This window comes from Trichoplusia ni, chromosome 1 (assembly GCF_003590095.1).
Source record: "Trichoplusia ni isolate ovarian cell line Hi5 chromosome 1, tn1, whole genome shotgun sequence".
Taxonomy (NCBI): domain Eukaryota; kingdom Metazoa; phylum Arthropoda; class Insecta; order Lepidoptera; family Noctuidae; genus Trichoplusia; species Trichoplusia ni.
This window is the reverse complement of record NC_039478.1, coordinates 627,382-642,226: the sequence shown is the minus strand read 5'-3', so window position 1 is coordinate 642,226 and position 14,845 is coordinate 627,382. Positions and strand designations below refer to the sequence as shown.

General features: G+C 34.7%; 1 protein-coding gene across 1 annotated transcript; it reads left to right on the top strand.

Moving 5' to 3' along the window:
* The first annotated feature begins 13,212 nt into the window (after positions 1 to 13,212).
* Positions 13,213 to 14,624, top strand: LOC113500093. Its single transcript, XM_026880769.1, has 2 exons — positions 13,213 to 13,282; positions 14,335 to 14,624. The coding sequence occupies exons 1-2, from the start codon at positions 13,213 to 13,215 to the stop codon at positions 14,622 to 14,624; spliced, it is 360 nt and encodes a 119-aa protein (XP_026736570.1).
* The last annotated feature ends 221 nt before the right edge of the window (positions 14,625 to 14,845 follow it).

Below are 14,845 nucleotides of genomic sequence, written 5' to 3'. Positions count from 1 at the left end.
CAATTTTTATGCTTGGGTAGAGCACAAAATAACAATGGAGGTTCATTCATTGGTGACAAAAAAAATAACCATATAAGAACTTTTCAAGTTTTTTATTATGCCTGTAGAATTAAAAACACAACACAAACGTACGGGCCCCGAAGCGTACACAAATACCTATTACTTGACCAATGCTAACGAATTTAATTAGCATAAATTGTTATACTGGATAAACGAATTTGGTCATGTAATTTTTTTGTCTCAGTTAAATGACGTGTGAACAGCATCTTGTTAAATTTTATTTGCCATACAAAAGCGTACTCCCGGGTCAGTACCAAATCTGACTGCGGAAGTTAGGAGCGTAGTGTCATTGTCCTTAGCCCGACAATTAACAGTTACATGTGCAATTTTAACAGAACTTAGACACAAATGTGAGTTAATTTGGTTTATTTTGAAGATAATTATCCGTTTGTTTAACTTATTATATTAGTTATGCGTGTTTTAATACAGGTGCGACTGTATTAAGTGGGCTTTTTAAATATTAATGAAAGGGTTATATTTGGGTTGAGATGTCTCAGACATAAAGTAGAGAACTACCGAACTAACTGTGCCCTTTAAGCAATAATGATTATGCTTTCACAATGACAGCAGTTTAACTAAGTATCATACAAGTAACATCCAGTAATTAAAAGGTAACAAAAAAAACAGTAAAACCGGATTGGTGATATTCGATTGTTTTGATAAGTAAGGCTGAATCAACTGAAAAATAAAGGTCCCTATTAAAAAAAAAAGCTTATCGGAATTACGGCTAACATCTTAAGATACCACGAAAGGTACTAATCCACGTTTAATTAATATTTAGTAAATGTCACTTACATGAGAACTAGAGTTGAATGTGGGAAAGTGAAGATTAGAGATCTCTTTGTAGTTTAAAATGTATTTATTTAATTTAAATAAATCACCGCTGATCTCAAAACTTTTTCTAACAGCATTCTACACTTTTACATTATTACTTATCTTAACAACTTGAATATAATAAAAGGCTATAAAAAAATACAAACGTATCTTAAATGCAGATTTAAACACTTAATATCTTTTATTTATGCAAACCAAAACAGTCAGAACGGTAAGTTTACAAACAATGAGTTTATTACAGTAATGTCATATCTATCACAAGTGGTACACAATATTACTGGTAGCAACTCCCTGTAAATGTGTTTAATTAAGAGTAGAATGTACCAAACGACTTCTGACGACAAGCTTAATGTATTCCGCCATAGCCCAAACAATACGAGCTTTATTAAAATGCGTATTAAAACATATCTTGGAACGAAACAAAGGTCGTTCACACCAGCTCGGCTCCTACAGAACGTGGTGTGAGACCGTGACCGTTTGCGCTCCCTCAACCATTTTTAAATCTTTACGTGTACAAACACAAGTATTCAAACGATAAACACATTTCTCGAGCCTCTGTCTCTAAAGTACTGAGTTTTAATCGCTTCACCGTTTTGAAACGTTCAATTAGCTTTCGCGCTTTGACTAAGTAGCCGAGACAACACAAAACTAATGTTGTGCCTTTTCAATGCTTGTACTATTGTACGCGTTCGGAGAGCAGACGCCATCCAAGCCATAGTTTCTGAACCACGCCGGCGACATTAACTGCATAACGGCTCGTCGTGGTAAAAAATGTCTCCGTAAGTAGGTAGTTAAGAATCCGCTGTACCATTTATTTACAAGAGTGAATCCGTCTCAGAAAAACTAGCGTTCAAAATTATTAATGGTTTGTTTGAATGGTGCGTCACGCGGCTCATTGTTGGCGCGCACTCCGTCCGGATGCGTTCGCTGACACTAATTATTCCCATAGTGCTTGAATGATAGATTGCCCTGGACAAATCACTTCTAGCCTCACTCCGAAACAGTAATAAAAAAGAGGAGTGATTAGTTTTTTTAAGTCGGGCCCACCGATTGTCAAAGAACGTGGGCTGGCGTGTACCGCCCGTCTAAAAAGGTAATATGTTACTGTAAAACTCCAAATGTCCGCGATGCTATCTTTCGTAGACTTGTGTCAGATAGAAGTTTAATCCCGTTCAAAATTATACACGTCACACAAAACTACTTATATTGTTAATATTTCAAATTCCGTGACTAATCTCTTGTTTATTATTTCCGTACAATGGTTAAATGTGTGTCCCTATCTGTATTAAGATACATTTAAATATCTGCGTACAAATACATTCCCATGCGGTAAATAGAGCACAGTTGGCGCACTGCTTAGCGGTAGCAGGTGAACTTCTAATTAAGAATTTGCTGTCTCGAATGTCGGCTAATTATGTACCCCGCACGTGTAAACATTTCATTATATAAGGAGATGATTAGGAAACTTAGTTTTTGGATAGCTTTACTTGTAGAATCAGAGACGTAATTGTTATCCTGTTAATAGTGATATCTCACACAGAACTATTAACTATAACCCATTCTAACTTTTGTATTTAAATCACAAGACAGTAGAAGTGAACATTAAATTAGGCTTAAGCACCGAAAGCTCACGTAAACTTAAATGAAGTTCCTGTAAACGTTAAAAGCTAACGTAATACGCTTATTTCATAGAATTTATAGGGTATCAGCTTACCTACATTCGTACGAATAGATTTCGTGAACGATACCTTAAAGTTGACCTATCAACCTCAAACAAAGTAACGGAGATAACATAACAAATCGCTTCGGTAACTGCGATACTAACTGAAACGATAGCGTCGACCGAGGCGGGGGCCGCACCGCGCCCAATGAAATATTATCTCCAGTGTGACTTACGAGCGCTGGCCTCTCGACCAAGCATAATGACATTTTAGTATTACAACATTTTATCTACACGAGACGAAAAGTTCCAAGATAAGTTAAACGCCAACTGGTATATTGTTTCAGAAAGTTGACAGCCAATGTAATTTGTTAACGTCAAGCGGCGTTTGCGGCGGCCGGCGACACCGCGACGTATCTGCGCCCGCGGCCCAACCAATCTGACTTAACCTAAAAATACGCGCCGACACCCGCTCCTAGCCTATCTGTCGTACTCATTTAAATAATGACATTTATCATTCCTGTGTGCACAAACGCATATAATTATTATCTGGCATCGTTCTATTAGTTACATTATTTACTATGGCTACCGAATAAAGTAGCGACAATAATTCACCTGTTCGTTTAAAATCCATTCTGTGTAATACCATTAACTTAACTAAAAATCTGAATGACGCATTATTAATAGATGTTTGTGATAAACGTCAAGATGCGCCCACCTACATTGCTTATCCATAATCTTATACTAGATTTGAGAAATGATGAAGACTATGATTGATTCTCTTGCTTTGGGTGATGCGAATATTTTGCGGGAGAAAAATTACTTCTATTAATATTTATTTTAATACACTTTAAACGAAAATCACTTAGAAGACACAGCAAAAATATGAATGTTAAGTGTGTACCTGTAAGCTATTGAATGTTTTAGCAGATGTATTTCGTAACTTCAATTTTATAGCGCTATTTTTTGTCTCCTACTGTTTCTTCGTGAATTTAAGGCCCTTAGATCTTGACATAAAAGATGTTATTCTATAATTTAGCGACATGTTTAGTTTGGCATTCCCGAAATTTACCAGACGTTGTGCCATCCCAAATAAAGACTACCAACTTTGAAACTTGTTCTTTTTGTATGATGGGAAACCGAGCTAGGCTATTATTAGCTTCCATCACAGTTCTTTAGGATGCGATCACAAATCATTGTCGTTTCACTTTCAGTGATGAAGCCAGCGACTGATTCTTCAAATTATGTTAAATACACCCATAGTACTGATAAAAATGTAACTAGCACTTAGTTATATTCCTTTTGTGTGGGTGTGCAAAGTACCTATAATGGGCTTTCTAACAATCCCTTCACGTAGATCACGAGTGATTGATTAAAACTTTCAATTAAATATAATTTTACCTCAGATTGTGATGAACGATGAAACCATTTAAGCAGTTATCGAAGTACCTAAAAGATTTAGTTAAAAGCTTAATGATAATTTAAGCTAATATTCAATAGTACTATTTTCATCATATTTAAAATGTGCCTTTTAAAACAGAAACACCACTGTTCAATTAAAACATCGCTTGAAAGTAAGCTGTAAATATTTAACCTACATATCACGGCTACCTTCAGCTGACCTGGAATCTGGAATCTAGAACAAAACGTCCATAAATTTCTAAAATCAATACTTTGTAAATCTAATTTCAGCACAAACTCCAGATATGTCAGTATTCAGGTTTCAGTATAAAATGCAAAAGAGCTTTTTAAACTAATTACTTGTTACATAAATTCTCTTTTTATAAATAGATATTTTATGGTTCCGTACTCAAAAAGAATCCTGTTACTGTGAATCCGCTGTTCGTCTGTCTGACTGACTGTCTGTCCGTCCATCCGTCAGTTAGTTGAATCAGTTGATTTTTTTTGCAGATGATGATCTTTTATGCTGTAACAAACAAAAGATCAAAATTTAAGCAATGACTGTTACGGTAACAAATTCATCCGTCTTTGATTTTTGTCACACCGATTATATATAATTAGCAACCCTATTTGTACGAAACCCGCAGAGTCGTTCGTCTGACTTTCACTGGTTTTTATCAGTCACTCAAAGTAACTACGCCTAATTAATTGTAATTTTTACGTCATCAGCGTAACTTTAAATACAATTAAAATGCCTAAGTAGCCGATAAATTTTAAAACGCTGACTATCTTGCTGCCGTATTGTTACTGTTTTAACATAACTTTGCTAGAATTTTTGACAGGTTAATGTCGAGGTCTTATTAAAAACATTTTTTGATCCAGATTTTTGACTGGTTAACGAGCATAGAACAATGCTAAAAGCTGTTTCATTAGCATTTACATTGATCATTTCTAATTTTTTTCGTACAACTTAATATTTTGGACTTTTTGTCGAAAAAGGGAATGTAATGTTTTCAATGTTCTATTCCAAGTGTAGTTACATAGGTGTCGCAATTTCAATGTACCTTCGAAGTGCTTCGAGCACATCTGAAAAAAATGTTATGACTGCTGTGGAAGAGACAGCACCCTACGCCGTGGTATGTTCTGATAGGTACGTTTGAACAAATGCAAGATGTCATATGACGGCGATTGATTCGCAGAATCCCTTAACCGAGATATCAGTGTTGTGCAACTAGCTTTGATATATGTATTAATAATAGTATAATTCTAATGTTCCTGCGTACCACTAAACTTCTCCTAAATAGCTGGATCGATTCAAATGATTTTTGTATGCGTTTGACACCCTTTTTGGTTAAGATTCACAAATCAGTTTGGCAAAACGAAATGGCCCTATAAGCTAGACATATACTTTGGCTATTTTAATTAAGACTACTGTCGGGAATTAAAGACTATTTAAACATTAGTTGAATGAATAAATGAACATATAGAACCTATATGTATATATTTGCTGGTTTCATTATAAACCGATTATTTCATGAATCACATAAACACGTGTTGTTGTACACGTGAGTATAATCAACTCAAGTATATTTTTTAAACAAAAACGATAAAAAACCAAACAATGTGAATGCCACAATTATTTATTCTAATTCTTCTATTAAATACATATGTATATGGCAATATATCATATTAATTATTTATTAATAAGAATTTTTGTAATTTTGATGAAATATTTAATTTAAAAAAAAACAAGTGTTCTTTTAGTCGTTTTACATTAAATACAAAAGACGTTTTGCGTGTTAGACGGCTTTGGCTCATACATATATTTTTAACTCATGAACTCAGTTCCTTACCTTCATCATCATCATCATTCACAGCCTTTCACCTCCCACTGCTGGGCATAGGCCGCCCCTTTCTCGTGCCCATTTCAGCTCAGCTCAGACTCGTCTTGACTTTCTGAGTATTCATTTTGAAGACCAACATTCAAAATTAACTTAGACTTCATGGATAGGCAATCAGTTTAGTAGTTTGTAATAATATCTAGAACATTATTTAAGGATATTTTTTGAGTTCGTCAAAATAATCATTCATGTTTTCGTAAGCAGCGTTCGCAAATTAAAAAAAGAAATAACGTTAATATAACATTGGACTTTATTTTAATACAGGAAAAGTTAAATATCAATTAACCAACAAGAGATATCTACAAGTAGATCCGAAATTAATATTGAAGATTACAGAATATAAAATTTTTAATTGACGACTTGCCGTACTGTTGATACCATAGTAGTCACATTTATTGTCATAATTACCACTAATAATCAAGAAGAAAAAGAAACTGCGTTTGTTTGTTTGATACGATTTACACAAAACCGTCTAAACTAATTTGGATACGTTACGAGAGAAACACACTGCAAGAGAATAGTTGCGTTTCTATTACGAAACTGTCATTTTAACCAAAGCAAGTGTACTGTGGTATTAATTACAGCATTGTTATATTACTCAAGTTTTATCACGAACAGTGATATTGTTTTAACAATGTATATTGTATTACATTATTTTTGATACGCTAACTACACCATGGACGACAACCCCGCATGACATATTTAATTAATGAGATGAACAAACTCATAAAAATACAATAACATAATTATAATGTTTATCATATGAAATTTACATAATTTACACGTTAAGGTTTTTATTTGAAACTAAGCACGTAGAGATGGAGGCTTTTAATTTTTTAAAACGACATCGGCACAGACATTTCGTGGGGTTTGTGTTGCAAATTCCCACAAAGATTCAAATCACACTCAAATCAATCATTCTGAATACCTAAACTTTAGTAAAACACAAATTTTTGATCCATGCGGGGATCGAACCCGACACAAATAGACCATAGGAACTTAAAACATTTAAATTTTTTTCAACTCTTACAATATCTCTAAGTCTCAAACAACCATTCCGACCCTTATCTTAATTGCAAATGAAATCAGTGTATTTTACTCATACACAAAAAAGTTACAATAAAATCCCGTTTAACCAATTTTCTCTTTCCTTCGATTAAAAACTCAAGATGCCTTCTAATAGATATTCATATTCAACAAAACTTATTAAAATCTACTTATATTAATTAGAACTCTAACACAATCCAATGTATCACTTCAAAAAAATCAACCAAGCAGAACGATACAAACATACAGCATTGTTAATTAAAAGCTAGTATAAATTGAGCGGCCGTTAATTATTTTATTACTACACTAATAAAAGAGGCGCAGTGTATATGTCATAGCGGCAACAAGCTGGGCTCTCATATCGTGATTTATTCGTAAAAAGATTATCCCGATCATCCATAGTCCCTAATTCCGGAGGGGCCCGGCCTGATAACTCTGTATCGCGGGTGCTCTCGTTTTCAAATAAGTAAATTAACGTGGAATTGAATTAAGTTTCGTCCCGAGTTGAGATTATGGCGATTTAGTGAGATTATCTGAATGTGTTAAACGTCGCCGTCGGGTTGTAAGGGAAGGGCGTGGGTCAGGCCCATTGTTTAATTATAGATAGTGCTTCGGTATAAAAGCCACGAAGCGTGGTCAGGTTTTACTACTCATATTTATGTTTATACGTAAGAAGGTACCGTTTTTATGGCTCTATTGTGGACGGTGCTTTAACTTTATAATGCGTAATAATATCTGGTCATTTAGAATTGTTTAATTGTAATTTAGCTTGTAGTTTTGGTTTTAACTATTAACGAACATTATTATTAAGAGCGTTGCTTGTCATGTAATTTGCTTTTTCAGTACGGTGTAGTGCCCTTAGATGTGATTTTCTATCTTGGAAATCCTATTTAAATATGAGTTTCGAAGAAATACAGTTTCAAATTTAGGTCAACTTAAACTAAAACCGATTACATAGACTGAAAAGTAGTTCTTTAAAAATACAAAACTATTAAACATTTGTTTTAATAGCTCACTTCAAGTGCTCTATATTTTACAGCTGGCACACACTACGAAACATTAGGAATCCAGATGGTGACTGTAAATGCAGATTTTATTCGCTCAATTCACTTCTTAAGCGAAGAAAAAGATTTCAACAAAAAGCTATTTAAATTTATAATCCGTTCATAAATTAAGGCTAGTCAATTAATCTAATGAAAAATCCATTAACGCGTCATACAATGCACACATCAAACAGTTATTATAAACTTTAATAATGAGCACATTTAAGTTTATTTTAAACACAAAATCGATCTCATTGACTGGCCGATGTCGAGTGGAAGGCAAGCGTAAGTTTTAGGGAGACTTTTTTCTTTTTTATCTTGGACCAAGACTTGGCGTGTTCGAGACTCGGTAGCTATCGTAAAGCCGCGTAGAGATCGACGCCGATAATTGAAAAAACGTTACGACTGCTGAATCTTAACACCGATTTAAAACTGCGATGGATAAATTAAAAGAATCCAACCCCCGGACGATTGTTTTTCTTTCCGATTCTTTGCCTCCGATTGAGCCGATAAGCGTGTTCTGAGCAAACTTTATGTTTCGATTGTACTTGTGTACATTGTGTGTAGGTGGCGCTGTGTCCCGTGCTTTTAACATTTCTTTTTAATTTTAATTAAAAACAAAATGTATTACAATTAAAGGACATTCATCGTAGAAGTTTCTTTGTGTTGACACTGCTCTGCAGTGTTTGTATGGAGAAAGATTGTTGCACGTTTATACTTTTTGTTTTTGCTTAATAGGATAGACGATTAATATAAATTACAAAACGAAACTAGGTTTATGTCTAGGTAGTTGATTCCGGTTGGATAATAAACATTTACTTTCAAGCTTAAATAAAGAATGTATGTATGGACTTCATTTTTCTTTGCCGACTCTTCTTTAGATTGAGAAGAATGAAAAGATGGCAGACTATTATGTCATTTGATATAATGCCAATTCTTCTCTGAACATTTTTGAGATTATATATTATGTATTCCATTAAACGAGCTACATGTAATCTTTAGGGTAATATCTAAACTATTTGGTACCATAAAATATGTAGAATAACAAATTAAAGGCAAATAAATATTTCTGGCAAACTCAGCTCGCTATTTCACCGTCTCTGTTCAGTTCAAACAATTCCTCCTTACAACTTAACACCCTAAGTAGTTAAAATTGGTATAACCGTGTTATAAAAGGCGAGAGAGTGCGGCCGGGACAATAATTCACAAAAATTGTGAGCAGTTAATGTGCTCCCGGGTCTGAGGGCGACATAATCATCCGCAAAACTAAATTTAATGCTAATAGCACTTTTTAAAATAAAACCTCGGCAGGGTTGGCCGCTTAGTGGCATTATTTAAAGTGATTTTAATTATGTTCAAGGCAGATGACACCAAGTCCCCTCCTCTTCATTGTCTGTGGTCGACGGTCGCTTGCCGAAATCACTTCCAATGGGTGCGTATCGGCATTTTTAGTTGTTACGCACATATAAACTTGGTCGTAATGGTCCAAATAAGTGGCCGGAGTTCGTAAGCTTCATTTCTACCGCCTTTTTGTTGCAGACTGCAGCTTTGTGTATTCATAGGGTTGCCACTTAATGCAACGGCTCGCTGTGTTTGATTGTGATTTCTGATGCAATTATGTTGATATTTCTTAAACAAAATAATGTGATTTGATGTTTTGTATGCTATAGATAATAGATATGTGGGTCTATTAAAGTGAATTAGTTAATCTAAAACCAAATTTTTCACAAGATTTTATTGAATAAAAAAAAAATGTTGACTGTAGAAAATTGGTTTATATAAATTGCAGTTGTACCCAGACGAGAATGCCTAATGTATTGTTTTCATAAAACTTGACGTACATTTTAGTCTTACACTTCCTAGATTCAGTTAGGTATAATTTCATAACAGAAAAATAATAACTTAATTGTCTTACGAATTCTTGAGTAAATTCAAGAAACAGCCGAATGAAATTAGACAATGAGACTCTTGGCTGTCAAATTCGCATTGTAGAAGCTCTCTCTGACATGGTAGTGATGTTATAAGTGTTTGATTAACAAATGAGTCGTGACGATGCAGCGACCCAATACCGCAGGCGGGGGTGTGTGTATCTAATAGTCACGTAACATTACACCGCGTAGTCGCTAGACTAGGACCCCGCCAGTGCGTGCCTCTAAATCCAACGAAGCCAATAAATCACACGAAGGCAAACATTACGAGGGCTTTCTATGTATACTGTTACGCATACTGCCCCGCGTTTGTGTACCACAGTCGGCTGTTTGTGCTCGGCTAGTCGTTACAAAAGCAGAGTGATTCACAAACATACATAAAGCACCCGGCAATGTAAATGCGCATTGATGTCAAATGGAATGATGACAGTCACAGCGATTCCCCTCACTTCACTAACTCGTTTTATTTTAATTAAGCTTTCAATTTGTTTTCATTTTATTTTGATATCGACTAGTTAGTATCGGGCTCATCACTCATGAATATTCGTGTCGATGTAAATGTTTTATTGGAGTCTATCGTAGTTTTGCTTGTGTAATTTGAAGCAGCGGAATCGTGCTCACCTTTAAAGACATCAAAACTTTCAGTACTGGACGCGGTAGTAGCTTTTTGTGTTGCAATACTTAAACTTATTAACATTCTGAATGAAAATGGCATCAATAAAGCCACTTACTGTTACCAAAGCTGAGAAAATCAAATTAGGCTAAATCATTTGAACAAAAACGTAAAAAAACTCTTTGCTAGTTATAAGAACAGAGACTTTTTTAACTCCTTGTTCTTAGCCAAAACATTTCTAAACTGCGAATGAAAACGTTTAGTAAAAGAACAAAGCTTTTTTGACCAATCAAACCGCAGAATAATTGCCAAACCAGTACACAACGTAAATAACTTACGTTTTTGACAAAGTTATGGTTCACCCTAATTTGGACAATATTGGTGTGAAGCCGTGACACAACACACACGTTTTGTTAATTACACTCGCTAATTAGGTCATTTCACGTATACTCGTTTACTTTGCAATTTAACAGATTTATTTTGCAAGCACTTAATACTGCACATATAAAATTCAAATTCATCAAAGTTTTTGTTTATTTTCTTTGCCATGTTGTTATGCAATATTTAGAAGCTCTCTGATATCTAAACATATTTTCATCTTAGCCTTTTTCCAACTCAGTTTTGTTCAGCTTGAAGTCTAAACGGATGTAGATAAGTACTAGTATTATACAAGGAGCGACAGACTATCTGACCTCCTCAACCCAGTTACCTGAGCAGCACAATATCCTTTACACTGGTTATGATAGATAGACTCTCTTAGCTTCTGACTGTCTGTCGTAGATATGTTATTAACAGCCGGGACCCAAAATTTAACATGCCTTCCGCGACACTTCAATATCTAAACATATATAAGTAGATTTATCCTACAATCGATATACAAGTTAAAAGAATAGCAAAACAACAATACTCATGTTTCCCTCTCACGAAAAGCAAACAACTTTGCAATGGCCAAACATGAAACGGGTCCAACACTTAGAAAAGCAATATCGAATGTGTTTAATTATGGGATCATCTAAACGCTTGACGGGCCTGATCCGCAAGCGTTGATAAATCACACGAATATAAACATGAGGTGGGTCTTCGTTTCTTTTATGTACACAGTGGGTAACAACCCCCAAAACACATCTTGGATGTGCCGCTTACTGTCAATCATGCTATTTGAGTCAAACAAACGATGACTGAGGCACTTTAGTACCTGTGCGTGTCGTGTGTACAAACGATACTATTAGAAGTGCCTTTAGGACTTCAAGAATGGAGTATTTGACTATATCTAATGATATAAAGCATTTTAGTCCGTCAGAAATATTTTCAATTAATATTTAACACGCATTTTGCATTTTATTACAATATTAAAAAGAAGTAACGAAGATAAAAACACTTAAGTGTGGTAGTGGCGGGTGAAAGCATCACTTGCTAGTAAGTGACGTCACACGAGATTTTAAGCCACTGTATTCTCTCTTTTTTCTAGAACTCTATCTCACGAATTAAACAGATTTTTTGTCAAGTACTCTATTGTATAAAAATGTTATTGTTGCCAATTCTAGTCTTCTCGTTGTCTTCTAGTCTTCTAATTAGGGATAAAAGAAGGAGGGGTGTTTGTTTTGCTTTTGTTTTAAATTTTATGAATGCTTGGCTATCGATGAAAACATTCAATTTTAAGGTTAAAATATTCAAAATAGGATTAACTAATACTCTTTTCTTAAATAATGTACTTTCTTTTTTTATTTAATCGTATACTTACTATAATTTGTAAGTACCAAGAAATTAAGAATTACTTGATATATGGAGGGTATGGGCACATTCAAAATAGTAAGTTAAGTAAAGAGGTAATAGGTACATTACCATCCTACTGTCTTTATAATATACTAAAATTTTTAGGATTCTGAACTCTCTTCATCTTTACTCCATTGATAAGACAGAGATGTTTTAAGATGTTTCTATTTTATACTTTTTTCTTCACCTATTTTTAATATAATCGCAGTCACACAATATATTCTAATTGCCAAATTGAATAACAAGGTTTTTTTTTACAATATTGCTAAATTCTAAAGAAATTTTTAATTGTGTGATGCTTATCATGATAATAGTAGGTAATCGTTGATTTAGATTTACGTTAGTATAATATGAATCATTATTTATTTATTTACCAGTGTTCATTATATTTCTTAGTAACAATTGCACAATTATCGATAAAAATCCAATTTCAATAAGTAGTACTTTAATAAAAACAATATTAGATAAAGGAGAGCATTTTGATATAATAATAACATAATTATAATGTAGAACAATTATAGAATACCATCTTATAAAAATGTATGAATGTTTAAGTTATCAAATTCGAGTCGATCAAATATCCTTTCAGTCAAATTCATTCAATTAACTAATGAAACCGTTCCGTTTAAAACTATTTACCTACTTCTCAAATGGCATGAAAACTTTTCGACTATTCACCAAATTGGAAAACGTCCCCACACTCGAACTTTAATATAAATAAAAATATAGACTTATAACATTCAATTGATTACGTCTGCCCCTTCTGCATAAATTAATTGAACATCTAAAAGGAAAGTATTCTTACAAAGCACCGCAGAACGTAATTTCCAATGCACAAAATGGTGTGTCGCGTCTAGGTGTGTCAGATAATTTTTATCGAAATCTCTGCATTTAGTCCATAATAGAGGAGTGCAGGGGCTTAAATCGTTAGTTGCTCATTATTGCCGCGACAATGGGAGGCGGTGCGCAGTTAGGCATTAGAAAGGCCGAGCTTTCGCTAATGACATCCCGGCGCGCCTTATGTATGCCGACACAGCGCATTTTACCGAATAACTCTTTGTTCGAGGAACGCGACGTTTAATTTACCTTTTTAAATGTTCCGCGTTCTGTGGATAATTTGATAGAGCAATTTTGCGACAGCGGCAGACTAAAAATATCAGACAATGGATGCGTGCTCCGATCAACTGCTCGTGAAGATAAAAGAGTAAAACCTTCCATGTTTTTTGCAACAAAAAATGTTTACGTTCATTTACTTAAAATATCAAAAGACATTAACTTGTGAACGAAGCACGGCGCAATAATAGTAAACGAATTTGTAAATGTTTTTATTACTGTGCAATTAAATATTTTATGGTTTTATTCATAAAAAAATATTCAGTTAACAGTTTGCTATGTGTTTTAACTAACATAGATTTAAGTACATGTGAAAGAATGTGGTTTACGTATTAATAAAAAATACAGTTCTCGGAATCTCTTTTACATCGTACATTGCTAGTTTTATTTTTTACAAACTACCCGTTTCTTTATAATTGATCTAATAATGTAGAATAATAGAAAGTTCGTGACAATTGTCATAAACATTTGGCATTACAAACTATTATTTGTTCTCATGACTCTGCGATTACATGACAATGCGGTTACAATAATAAGCCTCATGTGAGGGGAATACCGCTGTGTATAGAAGTAAAATCTGCGTCATGTTCAAGTATTTTGTAATCACCTAAATTTCACAATACATTAAAACAAATGCCCTGAATGTAGCTAAGACTTGAAACAAGAATTGGCTGTTTTTCTTTTGTAATAATAAATATATGACATAAGCGCCACTCCTGCCTAGCTCTAACGTAACTCTATCCTTAGACTTTTGAAGTTTTGGAGGTGAAACATACAAGCTGTCTGAACAAGTAAAGGTTTGATTCCCGCGAAGGAAGAATATTACTGTGATACACGAATTCTTACCCTGAGTGTCTGTCTTTGTGCATGTGAACTTGTGAACTTTACGTTTGCGAAACCACCCCGCAACGCAAGGATTAAATTCAGTAGTACTTTAGTATACTCGCAATATCTGTTTTAGGCTTAGTGCTGCCTCGGTTCCTCAAGGAAAAACTGATCATCGACCTTCATCATCTTTGGCGTCCCCCATGGATCGACACTTTGACAATCCGTAATACCAGCGATCGCTGGGCCAAAGTCACCACACTATGGGAGCCAGCGGTTGGACGGCGCCGTCGAGGGCCACCTAGGAAGCGGTGGCGAGATGACCTTAACGCTCACCACGCTGGCTGGTTACATGCGGCCCAGACTAGAGACTTGTGGAAGGATTTGGGGGACGCCTTTGCCAAGCAGTGGGGCACAGTAGGCTAGGGAAAAAAACAGCTCTGGACTGAATATAAGTTAACTCTTACCTCATTACAATACCCTTAAAGGTTCTAGTCCCACAAGTAGTCTTACTTCAGACCTCTTATTGAGCAACGATTTCATTTCGTTCCCGGCCGTTCCGTTCCGGCAAAATATTTAGGTAAAATCTATTTCCATCTAAAATAGAACCAGGCACTGACCACAGCATCGACGGATTTGAGAGCATT